The 15,737-nt window shown below is 38.9% G+C and overlaps 1 protein-coding gene across 6 annotated transcripts in view; it reads left to right on the top strand.

Annotated features, from left to right (window-relative positions):
* Nucleotides 1–15,737, top strand: part of Plekha1 (pleckstrin homology domain containing A1) — a 53,126-nt gene that overhangs the window by 33,328 nt on the left and 4,061 nt on the right. For all 6 annotated transcript variants that reach the window (XM_085693215.2, XM_085693219.2, XM_085693218.2 and 3 more), the window contains 6 exons: nucleotides 1,512–1,637; nucleotides 6,881–7,024; nucleotides 9,408–9,476; nucleotides 12,873–12,937; nucleotides 13,453–13,516; nucleotides 14,588–14,677. In XM_085693215.2, the coding sequence (XP_085549341.1) occupies nucleotides 1,512–1,637; nucleotides 6,881–7,024; nucleotides 9,408–9,476; nucleotides 12,873–12,937; nucleotides 13,453–13,516; nucleotides 14,588–14,677 (558 nt within the window). The remainder of the gene's footprint in view (nucleotides 1–1,511; nucleotides 1,638–6,880; nucleotides 7,025–9,407; nucleotides 9,477–12,872; nucleotides 12,938–13,452; nucleotides 13,517–14,587; nucleotides 14,678–15,737) is intronic.

The raw sequence follows: 15,737 nt of genomic DNA, 5'->3' as shown, positions 1-15,737 counted from the left end.
CTCTGTGTAGCTCTGGCTGTTCTGAAACTCATTGTAGAGCAGACTGGTTTTGATCTCAATGATTCACTTGCCTCTGCCTCCCTAGTACTGAGACTAGAGGCATGCACCGCCAATGCCAGGCTCCCTTTCTCTTTTCTTCCAGTTTCCACCAGTGATTGATACTGTATTGGGAGCTGTAGTGGATTTCATTTGTATTTCAATAAATAAAGCTTGCCTGAGGATCAGAAAAGTAAAACAGCCACACTGACTAGTCTTACAAACTAGGCAGTGATGATACACACCTTAAATCCCAGTAGCCACACTAGCTTGCCATGGAAACCAGATGGTAGTGGTGCACGCCCTTAATCCTAGAACTAGAGAGGATTACAAAACGGGAGGAGGCAGCTCTCAGACACAGTCTCATTCTGAGATTCCTGGAGGCAGGATGGCCATTTTCTGACCAAGGTCAAGGTAAGAGCCAGTGGCTGACCGCTTTGCTTTTCTGACCTTTAGGTTGAACCCCAATTTCTGTCTCTGAGTTTTTTTTTTTTAAATTGTGCTCCAGGGAGTATGCATTTGAAGCTGGAGAGTGCTGCTAGGGCTTGAGAGAAAGCCTGACAAGGGAGGCAGTGCAAGAAATGACCTTACCTAAGATACAAGCCATTCGTATCCATGAACAGTTGTGTTCATGAGTATAGATGGGTTGAGGACTTTTCATGCACACAGCCCTACAGTGTACCCTAGCTCTCCTCCTGACCTGGTGAGTGCAGTGTGAGGAAGAGTGAGATCACAGTGTGGAGTAGGGTTTCTTAAGTGTGGTTTGTGAAACACCGTCCCTCAAAAGCACCTCTTCCTTCTGAAACTCCAGTTTGCGGGGGAATGTTCTAGAGACTCATTCTAGGATGGAGCCTGGGGATTACAACTTTTAGTGATATTCCTGTATGAGACATTCCCTGCCTTGAATGGAATCACATTGGTACATGTAGGGCCTTTGACTACAGTGTTAGTAGTTTCTCTGTAGTTCACAGGTGATGGGCAAATGACTTAATTTTAAATTAAACATTTTTATACCATTATCATGTGTTTGTCATTCATGTTGTTGATAATATCTTTGAAAGATTGTGAGGATTCCTAAACAAATTATACATTAAATCATACTCAGTATGTAATTGGTGCCAAGTATGATGTCATTTTATTGCACAAACTTGGCTAGAAAGTAGTTCAGCAGTGATCTCAACCTATGTTCCATGCTGCCTCTAAGCCCTGCTTCCCTCTCCAACTGTGATGAGAATTGGCCAGGGGAGAGTGGAGGAAGTGTGTGAACTAATGACTGCACCAGCACCAGCAGTAGGTGGTGGTGTCTGTGACGTAAAGTGTTACCAGGCCAGAGCAATCTGAGATCTTGAATTGCAATATTGCAAGTAGATTGTTTGTCAGTCATCTATAGATACTAACTAGTTGAAAATTCTGTAGTGATGAAGAGGGTTGCAAATGCAGTTCTTGTTGTATGATAATCCACCTTACTCTTCCAGGTACCAAAGCAGTCAGACTCACAGCCGGCTTCTGACAGCCTGAGTCGCCAAGGTGACTGTGGCAAGAAGCAAGTGTCTTACAGAACTGATATTGTTGGTGGTGTTCCCATCATCACTCCAACTCAGGTACCAAATCAATGCGTCTGCTGTATTTTCATCAAAGCTGAAACAGAATATCTTTGAATTGATTCAATATTTATTAACTACAAAAGCTTTTAATTTGGTTTCCTATTCAGAAAGTGCTTTGCAAACTTTTGTATGTTACTATAAAAAAGATCAGAAGTTACACAGATAAACACTTGGTCCTTCTCTGAGCTGAATTGTTTGTATTCTCCCTGCAGAAGTTGGGATGGGGGTTACATGTCAGACTTTGTAGCAGCATATCTTAAATCAGGCATCAGAAGTTAGTCTCTATCACTTGTAATGGCTGTAGAGTCCTGCCCTGGATTTGACCATAATTTATAAGCCTCTATTGGTAGACAAATGGAAGGGTTTTCTTTCCTTTATTTTATTTAAAAATGTTGTAATGAACATTTTTATATCTAAAATTTTAGAGATTTAATGCTAGAGCCTTATTGCTGAGCTATATCATAGTTCTTTTTAGAGTTGCCCAAGTTGTCCTTTTTTTTTTTTTGAGACAGGGTTTCTCTGTAGCTTTGGTGCCTGGCCTCAAACTCACAGAGATCCACCTGCCTCTGCCTTCCGAGTGCTGGGATTAAAGGCGCATGCCACCACGCTGGCCCTGACCAAGTTGTCCTTGAATCTACTTTTTAGTTCAGACCAGCCTTGTAACTACAAGTCTACACCAAGATAAACTAATGCTTTCAAGTAAAGTTGCTAGGTTAGCATTTGCAAATATGTGTAAATTTTTAAAAAAAACCTGTGTGTGTTTTGTATTTTTCCTACAACCTGAGGGTTGCAACTCTGGCTGGATTGTATCCTAAAAGTAATGATGTACCTAGGTATTAGGGAAAATAAATTTATGTAATTTAAAAAATGAACTTGAAACTTTTATATGAACTTAAGTTTCTTGTATTGCTATTGAGGAAATAGACTTCTTTTTATTTTTATTGCGCTGTATGTTTTTCTCCGCTCCCATCCCTTTCTCTCCCCTGCCCTTTTACTCCCCTGGTCCCCATGCTCCCAGTTTACTCAGGAACTCTTGTCTTTTTCTACTTCCCATGTAGTTTAGATCCATGTATGTCTCTCTTAGGGTCCTCATTGTTGTCTAGGTTCTCTGGGATTGTGAATTGTAGGCTGGTTTTTCTTTGCTTTATGTTTAAAAGTCACCTATGAGTGAGTACATATGATATTTGTCTTTCTGGGTCTGGGTTGCCTCACTCAGTGTGCTGTTTTCTAGATCCATCTATTTTTCAGAAAATTTTAAGATGTAATTATTTTTTTCTGCTGTGTGGTAGGTACTCCATTGTGTAACTGTACCATATTTTCCTTATCCATTCTTTAGTCGAGGGGCCTTTAGGTTGTTTCCAGGTTCTGGCTATGACAAACAATGCTGCTATAAACATAGTTGAGTACATGTCCTTGTGGTATGATTGAGCATCCTTTGGATATATACCCAAAAGTGGTATTGCTGGGTCTTGAGGAAGGTTGTTTCCTAATTTTCTGAGAAATTGCCATACTGGTATCCAAACTAGTTTGCACTCCCACTAGCAATGGAAGAGTGTGAGAAAAATGTACTTTTAATGCAAATTAAATTACTAAAATTTGAAAAACAAGCATTTAAAGTGATAGCTATTGCTAGCATTGGATATTCTCATTACTTTTGTCTTTGGATTTTAAAAAACTTTGATGCTTTATAGACTACTCCCTAATTCCTAAGACAGGGTTTCTCTGTGTAGTCCTGACTGTCTTGGAACTCACTCTGTGGACCAGGCTAGCCTTAAACTCACAGAGATCCACTTGTCTCTATCACTCAAGTGCTGGGATTAAAGGAGTACACCTCCACCACGTAGCATAGACTTTTAAAATTTTAACAGATACCATATTTTTTCAAGCCTTGTGCCAGGTGAGTGTGATTAGTAGGAAGAAATCTTATAACATCAATTAACTTGAGTATCTTTTTCTGTGCTTTGTAAAGGATATTTAGCAACACCAATCTCTGCTCTCGGGGGAGTTTACAGTTACTTTTGTTGTTGTTCAAAGTTGAATTAAAAAAAAATTAGGGAGAAGGATGTGTGTGGTGTTGCTTTTTCTAAAATAATGATTTTAGCTCGCTAAACTTGTGATTGATGAATAGCTGGGCTGAACTTTCTCCCATGCTATGACTGGTGTTGGCTATTGGATAAGTTTGTTAAGATACTGTTGCAGTTTGTGTGGCTATTGTAGAATAGATTCTATAGAAGATGGCATTTTTAAAAGATTTAAAATAATGCAACTGTTTTATTGTAATGCAGAATTTAAAATTACAAAGTAGCGAATAATTCCAGTGCTAGTTCCTTTAATGCTCAGGAGGCAGAGGCAGGTGGATCTCTTTGAATTCCAGGCTAGCCAGGTCTACAGAGTGAGTTCTAGGATAGCCAGGGCTACACAAAGAAACCCTGTCTTGAAAAACAAAAACAAACAAACAAAAATACAAAGTAACATTTAGACAATATGGAATTGTAGGAGGTGGGCCCACTTGTTAGTTCCGGCTAGCTTGGCCCTGAAATAATCATATAGAAACTGTATTATTTAAAACTCTGCTTGGCCCATTAGCTCTAACTTTTTATTGACTAGCTCTTACATTTTAATTTAACCCATCTCCATTAATCTGAGTATCACCATGAGGTCGTGGCCTACCAGCAAAGTTTCAGCATGTCTATCTCCAGTGGCTCCGTGGCATCTTCCTGACTCTGCCTTCTTTCTCCTAGCATTCAGTCCAATTTTCCCTAACTACGTAAGTTCTGACCTATCAACAGGCCAAGGCAGTTTCTTTATTCATTAACCAATAAGAGCAATACATAGACAGAAGGACTTCTCACACCATAGAATCAAGAAAATGTTAATTAAATCTCATTTGGATGATTAATTTATTCAGAATCTATTGGCTAATTATTAAGTATTTAATTAGTATTGTTGACCTGTTTAAATGTAGAACAGGTTGAAAATACCTCATAAGCCCGACAGTTCAGATTTAATTGTTCTTTTGAGTTTTAAATATGTGAGTGATTTATTTGTGGTGTTGTAGTTTGTGGATGTTGTAAATAACCAGGAAGTCTTGGGTATGGTTAAGGATTTGTTAACACTGAACTTTAAAACATAAGACAGGGGCTGGAGAGATGGCTCAGTGGGTAAGAGTACTGGCTGCTCATCCAGAGGTCCTGAGTTCAATTCCCAGCAACCACATGGTGGCTCAGAACCATCTGTAATGAGATCTGGCGCCATCTTCTGGCGTGCGGGCATACACGGAGGCAGAATGTTGTATACATAATAAATAAATCTTTAAAAAAGTAATTAAATTTAAAAACCATAAAACAATAGCACACACATACACACACACATACACACAAAACCCCACAAAACAAAACAAAAAATCCTATAGCACTTCCAGGAGTGAGCATGGGAAAAACTGCAGGTCAAGGATTAGGCAAAGAGCTTTTAGAGTTGATATGAAGCCCATTATCTGTAAAAGGAAAAGACGGATAATTGCACATCATCAGTATATCAAATCTATGTTTTGTGAAAGACCCTGTTCAGAGGATGAATAGAAAAGATAGACTAGTCAACGGTGGTGGTACACACTTTTAATCCCAGCACTTGGGAGGCGAAATCAGGTCTTTGAGTTTGAGACCAGCCTGGTCTATAGAGTAAGTTAGCCAGGGCTACATAGAAACTATTTCTCCAAATTAAAGAAAAAAAAAAGATTAGAAGAAAAGTCTGCAAGATACCTACTTATTCAACTAAGGACTTTTATCTACAGAAAGAGTGCTCAAAACACAATAATTAACCAACCAAAAATTCCTTAAAAGTAGACGAAATTCAGAAACAGACATTTCACCAAAAAATGATATATGTATTAATAGGCACTAGGAAAGATAGATTGCCACTATATGTAGCCGTTAGAAAAAAATTGAATTAAAAACCTAGTGAAATATTATACCTAAGCAAAGATTCTTGGGCTTCTCATCCATTGCTGGTGGAGATGTAAATAAAACAGTTCAGTCACTCTGAAAAAAACAATTTGGTGTGGTAGTTTTCTTGTTGTCATATTTTTAGAAATAAACTTGCAATTGCTCTCTAGCCTAGTATGTATTCTCCGGCGTTTACCCTAAAGAAGTGGGTAATTATGGTCACACAAAAACCTGTACACGGACACTTATAATATCTTCATTCCTAGTAGCTAGAAGATGGAAATAATCGGGTAGGTGGCCAGCAGCATGGTGTGGTGATATACCCACAGCACTGGATACAGCAGTCAGACAAGAGCCATCTGAATGAGCCTTCAGAGAGTTATGTTGAGTGAATATTTTTTTTAAAAAATCCCTAAAGGTCTTTACTGTGTGCTTCTGTTTGTATTTTCAAGATGTCAGAACAAATGATTGGCTGTCAAGGAGTGCTACAAGGGCATCACAAGCAGACCCTGTGGCAGAGAGCAGTTCTTTGTGTTGATTATGGCAATAGTTGTGCAACTTCTGGTCAGACCTTCCTCTGGGTCGCTGGCTCACAAATAATGACAGAGAGACTTTATTAACTCTGAAAGCTCAGCTGTAGCTTAGGCTTGTTCCTAACTAGCTCTTATAACTTAAATTAACCCATTTATATTAATCTATGTTTTATCACATGGTGTTACCTCCCTTCCATCTTGCACCTCCTCTTTCCTCTCTGTGTCTCCTGGCATCTCCCCTGTGCCTCGATTATCTCCTCCTACTTCTCTCTGCCTGGAAGTTCTGCCTATACCTCCTTCCTGTTGGCCATTCAGCTTTTTATTAAACCAATCCCAGCAGTATATCTTCACACAGTGTGCAAATATCCCACAACAGCAACTGCAAATGGTAATACCATATATGGACAAACAAGTGCATATATAAATGTTGATACCTGAATAAAGCTTATAGATGCCTGGTTTGGGTGATCTACCTTAGAAATACATACTTCCTCTTTGGGAAGAATTCGGTTAAAGGGTATACAAGACATCTGCTACTTTTTTATTTATTGTAACTTCCCATAGATCTGTTTAAATGATTTCAATATAAAAAAGCCCACCCCAAGAAAAACCTGAAGTCAGGAGTTTGCAAAACAATAAAAGTGGATGTTTGTGGTTTGATCAAGAAAGTTGTGATTGAGTGTCACCGATTTTAAGATTTTCTAAGATAACATTAAATGAAAGTATGTTTTAAAGCAAGAAAATAATTTCTTTGGCTTCATTTTAGAAAGAAGAAGTAAATGAATGTGGTGAAATTGTCGACAGAAACAATTTGAAACGGTCCCAAAGCCATCTTCCTTACTTTGCTCCTAAGCCACCTCCAGACAGTGCAGTTATCAAAGCTGGATATTGTGTGAAGCAAGGAGCAGTGGTGAGTAGCTTAACCAGACCTGTGAAGTTGGGGGGGTCATGTGCCAGCAAGGTAGCAAGGCAGAATCAAGTTGTGTGCTTTATGTTTGAAAGGCCCAGAGTGCAGAGCAGTCTGTTGCTGGGAAGGGGAGAAAGGGATTGCTCCATGTTTTATCACACAGCATAGTTATTTCCTTGGTCTTTGCACTGCTGGGTAAGTTAATGCTTATTTCCCCTATATTTAGTGTAAGTGAGCTTTCCCAAGTTTAGGTTTGTGATAGAAAGGATTTCTTGTTTGTTTGTGTTTTATTTAAAAAGCTTTAGTTTGTGAATGTGCGTGCATATATGAGGGAGGGAGGGGAGCATGACTGCACTGTTTTATGCTTTGAGAGCAGAAGGCAACTTTGTCAGTTCTGGTCTTCTACCTTCACTTGGATTCCAAGGCTTAAATTTAGGCAAGTGACTTTACCTGCTGAGTCATCTTAACTCCCAGAAAGTTCTGTTGATTTCCTGCATCCTCAGAGATGGTCAAGTATATAGAGAAGCGGAAGTACCAGGAGTGGCTGCTAGCGGACAGCTCTGAGGTTGGGCTGCTTAATCTCCCAGACTTCCAGTTTTATTTTATGTGAGAAAACTATTTTTATAAAACCTGTGGTCTGTGGTTTTTGAAAGAGATAAATGAGAGGTGTAGCTTTTGGCACAGCTCTAGGTGCTAAGGAAGCATTACAGGTGAGTGTAGGTTGTCCCCATCGTCAGCGTCATGGGAGGAAATTTCTTTTTTCTTTTCTTTTTTTTTGGTTTGGTTTTTCGAGACAGGGTTTCTCTGTGTAACCCTGGCTGTCCTGGAACTCTGTGTAGACCAGGCTGCTGGCCTTGAACTCAGAGATCTGCCTCTCTGTGCCAGGCCTCCAGACTGCTGGGATTAAAGGTGTGCTATGCTACCACAATTCAGCTGATGTTTGTTTTATTTTATCAGTTTTTTTAAACATTTATTTTGTATGAACTAAATCTTGAGAATCTCAGGACAAGATAAAGTTTAACATTTGAAAACAAAAGGAAAAAATATGAATAAACAAATACTTCAAACTCTCCTGGTAATTCTGCTTGATTTTGCTTCACTTTCTGGTAGCTCAGCTTGGAAAAATTCTTCCTGCCTGTTGAACCAGTTTCTTAAGATAGGCTGTCCATAGGTGGAGGAAGGATTTCCCCAGGCTGTGAGCCTTAGTTGTAGGCTAATTAGGCTTTTAAGGAGGTGACCTTTATTCCTAAATCTAAAAAAAGAAAAGAAAGAAAAATTTGCAGATTTTTTTCGTTAATTTTTTTGAGATTTTTTAAAAATTTATTTTATTTTATGTATATGTGTGTTTACTTGAATGTACATCTGTGTACCGTGTGTATGCAGTGCTAGAGAAGGCCAGAAGAGGTGTAGGCTCCCCTGGAACTGGACTTAGAAACAGTTCTGAGCTGCTGTGTGGTGTTAGGAATTGGACCTGGGTCTTTTGGAAAAGCATTCTAACTATTGAGCCATCTCTCCAACACTATTTACAGATAATTTCAGGTACTAAAAAATTGACAGAGCTATTCATATGAAAATGTACTGAACATTTTCTGTATGGTTTGTTCTGCTTTGTTTTTATTGCTGACCTGTTATATATGAAATACTTGAAATGCATGTTATAGATAGAGAAACCTGATGAGTTAATGACATTTCCCATGCTGATCTTTACTTTGTAGGCTGGGCTGGCAAGAAATGAAAGGAATACTTTTGTAAAAATTTTCTACTGTTAGTGATCGGACTGGGGAGATGGCTCAGTAGTTAAGAGCACTGACTGCTCTTCCAGAAATCCTGAGTTCAATCCCCAGCATCTACATGGTGGATCACAACCATCTATAGTGGCATCTGATGCCCTCTTCTGGCATAAAGTCATACATGCAGATAGAGCACTCATACATCTAAAATAAATAAATAAATATTTAAAAAATCTGAGGGGCTGGAAAGTTGGCTCAGCAGTTACAAACACTGCTCTTCCAGAGGACCTGAGCTCAATTCTCAGCACCCACATGGGAGCTCACAACTGTCTATAACTCCAGTTCCAGGGGATCTGGCATCCTCACACATACATGCCAGCAAAAACACCAATGCACATAAAATAAAAAGAAAGAAGTTTTTAAAAAAAATCTGAAATTACACAGTGATTCATAAACTCTTGAGAGTGAGCTGCCCAAGGCTGAGACCACCATTCAGGGACTGTTTAACAGGAGCAGGTGCCAGTTGTCACCTCCCTGGGGGAAGTCTGTTGTTCCTGTGTGCTTGGTGTTTCTGATTGTGGGTTCTTACTGGAATTATTAAGGGGTGATTAACATTGGACATTCTTTGAAGCCTATGTCTGTGTCTTCTCTGGTAGATGAAAAACTGGAAAAGAAGATATTTTCAATTGGATGAAAACACAATAGGCTACTTCAAATCTGAACTGGTATGCAGTTACTTCATAAATATGCTTTCAAATGCCTGGCAAGTTACACTGTAATGAATGTATGCTTGTATGCTGTTTTGTTTTCCTAATTTGGTTCTGAGGGCATCTGTATTTCAGTCTACTTGGTCGTAATGCATTTGGCTAGTCACATTTTTCTTTAATGTGTTTTAAATAAAACTGCCATATCTTCAAGGAAACATTTCATTTTGATGAATCTAAAATTGTCAGCTCCCATATGTAAATCTCTGTCAGAGGGGATTGGAAGAGGTGGTAAAAGGAATCCTCTAAAAGCAGCATTCAGCCCTCTGCATGTCTGCCTTCCCTGCTCTTCTTCTTAGCCCTTTCTTTGCCTGCCTCAGATTAGCTCTTAGGTTGTTTCATCTGAGATATTTTTGTCGTGTTTTGAAGGCAGAATCAAAATTTGAGCCCTCCTCCCTCCATTTGAATAATGTACTATTTAAGAAGTCATGTAGCCTAAATCTTTCAGTAGATTATTGCATAGATTAATAAAATTCTCTGCCTTTTCAAAAGTGTGGGACTATTGTATACTCCGTACTGTACTTGAATGAAGGCATCAAAACAACGTTGTTTAGTTGAACTTTCTGTTCAGAGATATGTTCCATACCTATGTTCTGTGCAGGATACATGTGACTTTTGAGTGCTGGTAATAAACAGTATATAAGTAACTGAATTTATTTCATTTTAAAATTAAAACTAATTTTACTTCATTTTAGTAATTTAAATTTATAGTTGTTCATGGACAATAGCTACTGTATTAGGAATATTTTAAGATTTGTCTTAAGTGTCAATTCTTTTAGGAAACTGTTGTGGGGTAAAATGGCAGAAGCAGTCTGTATAAGCTGGCGTAGACAGTCAGAGCCCACATATAACGAGGAGGCTTCCCCTCCCAGCCTGAAGAGCAGAGAGGAAGGAATGCACAGGACGTGGATAGTGACAGAGATGAGAATGGTCACACAATACTTTTGATAAAATGAGGAAATATATGAAGGATAATAGAAACCTAGAAATCAAGGTTCTTGGTATAAAATCATGGTATAAAAATATAGTTTTTGCTATAACTCAACAAACATAGACTCAGATATGTATTATATACTCATGTGAGTGCATATGAGTATACCTTCCCCCCTGAAAGAATCCTGGACTCCATGGAGAAATAGCAGATTCTATACCTGGGCAAGAGAAATAAATGCAAGATGAGCCTGCAATGTCTTATGTCAGAAAGCAAGAACATGCTGAGAAAATGATAATCACCCAAAAACCACTTTACAAACAATCCCCTCACCAGATTGTGGGCAGTGAGAGTATCAGAATAACATAATGATTATAATATATTACAGCCCATATATCCATATGACTCAATGATTGGGTGGTGACTGAGTTCATGTAATTACATTGAGGGACAAGATGCCTAAATAGGAATGAGAGATCAATCTGTGAAATAAACACTGAGCCCAGAGGGAAGAGAGCAGCTGTACAGTGAAGACTGGCAGACAATCAGGTTCAGTGAACTTCTTTGGTGGTGAGGATGTTGAAACCACTGACACTTGACAGGATAGCCTAGAAAGAACACAGCATCAGTTTTGTGCTGCCCCTGTTGAAGGTGAATAGTCTGAGTTTAGTCACCAGGGGACAGTAGCCACATCCGAGGGAGGGGACAATCTACAAAATAAAGTAACTGTTGTGATCTGCAGGGTTCTACAGTCCTCATTCTACAGGAGTGAGACCTTTTTTTTTTTGAATATTTATTTGTTTATTATGTATACAACATTCCTTCCATGTATGCTGCAGGCCAGGAGAGGGCACCAGATCTCATTACAGATGGCTGTGAGCCACCATGTGGTTGCTGGGAATTGAACTCAGAACCTCTGGAAGAACAGACAGTGCTCTTAACCAGTGAGCCATCTCTCCAGCCCAGGAGTGAGAACTCTTCATCCTAAAGGAAAAGAGAGACAGTGAGTGAGCATTCTTACCCCGTAAGACAACATGGAGGCCACTTGCTGACTGTGATGCCCATAGCGTGAGGACTTAGGTAGTAGACTAGAGCAGCAGCTCAGCTCGAAGTGACCGTGTTCTTAGTCTTTTTGTAAGGTTCTGGTTGTCTCATGGTTCAAAGAGAGACAGAAAATTGAGAGGAAAATATCTGGCATGGAAAGAAACAGAAAAAGCAAACAATTCATTTAGAAAGAAATTGAACGTAGTGTGAAGCTAAATGGTAGCATGTATACCCAGTGTATCTGAGGCCTTGGGGTTAGAGCCTTAGTACTACTGTGTAACAGTGTTCAGTGTCACTCAGGATCAGGGAAATCCAGATGTACACTGCACAGATAGAGATTATTAATCATGAGGCTGTGGCTGAGGGAAAGATCACAGATCTGTTCCCAGAGAAAATAAGTGGAGAAGAAGTAGTGTTTCTTTAAATTCCAGGTTGGTATGTATGTCAGTGATAGTAGAAAAATCACCATTTGGCAGTCAGTTATGCCAGTAATAATGATTTCAGGTAAGAATCCTCAATATTTGGTAAAACTGGTGGGGAAATTATGTTGGAAAATCGAGTACTGCATAGGCTCCAAATGTCTCAGTGGTGACCAATATGAGTCATGTACCAGCAGTTGGTCAAGTCCATGCCGTGCACCTCCTGGTAGGGATGGCTGAGAAGTAGTCAGTACTGTGGTTTCCTTCTAGAAGCATGTGGCCTACGCATCAGAATGAATAAACATCAGACAGACCCAGACTGGGACACAGTCTGTGAAATAAGTGGGCGATTTACAGCTCTGCAAGATCACGGAAGACCAAAGAAGTAACTGCTCTGAAGTAAAGGAGACGAAGAGAAGGGACAGTGAAGCAAGTCTGCCATAGACTCTGAATCTTGGACAGAAAATATGTCAGCTTGTCTTCTGCCATGACGGACACCCATGGGATAACTTGTAAGATCAGAATGTGGCCTGTGGATTGTGGTCATACTGCAAAGATGTTGAGGTCCGAGCTTCATAACTATGCCGTGATCATGGAAACTCTGTTTTAGAAGTTAAATGCAAGTACCCAGTAGTATAGATATACCATGTCTTTATCTTACCTGCAGGTGCTCCCTAAGTGTGTATTCAGACACATGTGCACAGGCTTATAGCAAAGCGGGGCTTGCTGCACGGTGCTGCTGATGTCAAGATAGCATTCCAAAAGAGGAAATAGAGCACTTACTGGTCCTCATGGTCCACCATGACCAAGTCTGCTGGTTAGCGACTGTCATTGAGACCAGAGAACTATAAAACAGCTGTGTGTGTAAGGCCATAAAGCTGACCTGCTGCTGCAGGTTTCAGAAGGTACAGTTGTGTCTGAGATTGACTTGAAATGTCCTGTGTCTCTTTGCTTTTTTGCCAGGAAAAGGAACCTCTGCGGGTAATACCACTTAAAGAAGTTCATAAAGTCCAAGAGTGTAAGCACAGGTAAGGGACCGCCTGACGCTGGCACAGCAGTTTGAAGAACAAACAACGCCTGGCCTGGTTCATGAACTTACAGCATGTGCTTCTCCATCTTATGAGAATTTTAAACTGTGGTTGAGATATGCTGCAGTTTTGTTCTTTAATCTGTAAGGTATTGCGATCTTTTATTTGAAAACTACAAATTACTCATTTATAAATGGCATTTCAGAAGTAGCTCATTGATGCAAAGGAAAAATTATGAGAAATTAATAAGGTGCAGAGAACAGGTTGTCACAAGGAGTTGCACCTGCTGTACCATGCTGAATTGAATAAATTATAAGCACTTAGACTCTAAAGTTGCTTTATGATTGTTCTCTAAATGAGTTGTAATCAAAACTGAGAAAAGATAATATGGCTTTGTTAAATTAGTGTTTTCTCTCTAAACATTTAATGACACATATTTGGTACTGAGTAAACAGCTGAAAGAGAAACTGTCAAAACTGATTTACATGCAACTGGATGATTGTTTTTCATAACAGTGACATAATGATGAGGGACAACCTGTTTGAAATTGTAACGACGTCTCGAACTTTTTATGTGCAGGTAAGATACTTGGAGATTATAGATTGTCTTGCAAGCAGTTAATAACATTCAGAGGTGAAATAAATATAGATAAACCTTGTCTGTTTTGACAAATGTAATTTACCAGCTTATTGAAAGATGTCAGGTGGTGGTTGGTGGTGGGGTATATGTTTAGAAATGAGGGTTATTGCGGTATGAATTAGTGATATCAATCAAAGTCACATTTGGAAGAAAAGAAGTGCTGTTTTATTTATATTTTAGCATTGTGCCTTCAAGTGTATTTTCTTTCTGTGTTTTTAATATTTTTTAACTTTATAAAAATGGAAGCCTCAAGTATATAAATGAAATTATTGGACAGAGCATGAAGATTTTTTGTTCATGAAGATTAGCACATTTGCTTATTGCAGAAAAGTTAAGAAAATGATAGTTTATAAAATACACACACTCTCATATCCAAGCACTGATTCTTACAGCAAGCAAGGCCATATGCTACATGTATAAAATCTTGTTTGTTTTCCTATATTGTCATTTTCCCTGTGTCATTAAAAGTTGTTTGGCAATAACTAAATCTGGTGGCTCTTGTGTTTAATCACACAGTTCAAGGCATTCAGGAGGAAGAGGCCGGTAGATCCTGGTGAATCTGGCCAGCCAGGGCTGTGTAGTGAGATCCTGTCTCAGAAAACTCAATCAGACAAACAAAAAGCCATCTCTGCAAACATTTTAGAATTTCACTACACTCACTCCACGTACGGCTGTTTCTCAAGTTCTGGTCTTTGTGACTACACATTTATCTAGAGTTTTCATACATTTACTGTGAAATATGATGAAGGGAACATCTAGATTTAAAATTTGACCTAAATTTCTAAATTTTTAGGTTGTTCTAGGTCAGATTTAACCACCAGAGCGGTCTTGAAAAACAAAACAAAAGTAAATAATTAAAAATAAACAAAAGTGCTCTGAAAACTTTTTAAAGAAATTATTGTCTTTGAATGTGTTTGCAGGTGACATCTTATTGCCACGGTATGGAATATATGGAAATAGAAGGTGATTTGGAGAGAAATTTCACTGAGATATCCCTTTTATTTCCTTTAGGCTGATAGCCCTGAAGAAATGCACAGTTGGATTAAAGCAGTCTCTGGCGCCATCGTAGCACAGCGGGGACCTGGCAGATCAGCATCTTCTGTAGGTTTCTCCTTGGGGAGACTCTGCATCCTTTGCTGTTGTTTTCTTCCTCTCCCCTAGTCCTTTGGTTTCTATTTTGTTGAGATTATTTGCATGTTGACTTTTCATACCAATTGGACTTGCAAAAATAATGCACCCTAATTCAGAGCTTCCTTGTAGTGTCACATGTACATGACTTTCTGTGCACATTGTGTTAATGCACAAGCTGGGCAGCTAAAGAATAGAGCCTTTCTTCCTTTGTTATTGCAGTTAGGTTCTTGTTAGTAGGTCTAGGTGTGGCGATTTGGCCCTCTTGATGTGGCATTGGCCTGGCCATTCAAGGCACTTTCAGTTCTAGCAAAACAGTTTTGTGACGTCTTGATTTCCCCTTTACTTGCCAATTTTCAGTTAAGATTTTTTTCCCTTAGTGGTATTGGAATACCACTAACCAAATTAGAGCCTTAAGTACAGTTTTGTGTTCCCATTCAGCTTTTTCCTATTTCATGGTATTTAAAATTTTTAGCAGGTTGATAGAAAAGCTTATTTATCTTTGCTGTAGTTTGATAGTTACATTGGAACAACTAAATGATCTGTTCAGATATAGCAAGAGAAACATTTGTTGTTCATTTTGTTTAAATGAATCCTAAGAAATAGTTTGTCAGGGGGCTGGAGAGATGGCTCAGTGGTTAAGAGCATTGCCTGCTCTTCCAGAGGTCCTGAGTTCAATTCCCAGCAACCATATGGTGGCTCACAACCATCTGTAATGAGATTTGGCACCCTCTTCTGGTGTGTGGGCATATATGCAGGCAGAATGTTGTATACATAATAAATAAATAAGTAAATCTAAAAAAAAAAAAAAGAAAAAAGAAATAGTTTGTCAGAAATACTTTGGTCATTCATTTCTGTTCTGAAAATGCAAACCCTTTTGAGAAATTACATCTTAAAAGTTGCCAGCTGTCCTGGTGTGCTGTGTCATAGCCTAGATATCCTGTACTTTCATTATTTTTCCAGGTAGTAAGAGAGTGATAATAACAGATCAGTAGATAGTAATCCGTTTTTCCCATTCCTTAATCATTTATCA

Source organism: Myodes glareolus, chromosome 7 (assembly GCF_982192425.1).
Source record: "Myodes glareolus chromosome 7, mMyoGla1.1, whole genome shotgun sequence".
In the NCBI taxonomy this organism is placed as follows: domain Eukaryota; kingdom Metazoa; phylum Chordata; class Mammalia; order Rodentia; family Cricetidae; genus Myodes; species Myodes glareolus.
Note: the sequence above shows the minus strand (reverse complement) of the source record. Positions and strands in the feature narration are given on the sequence as shown.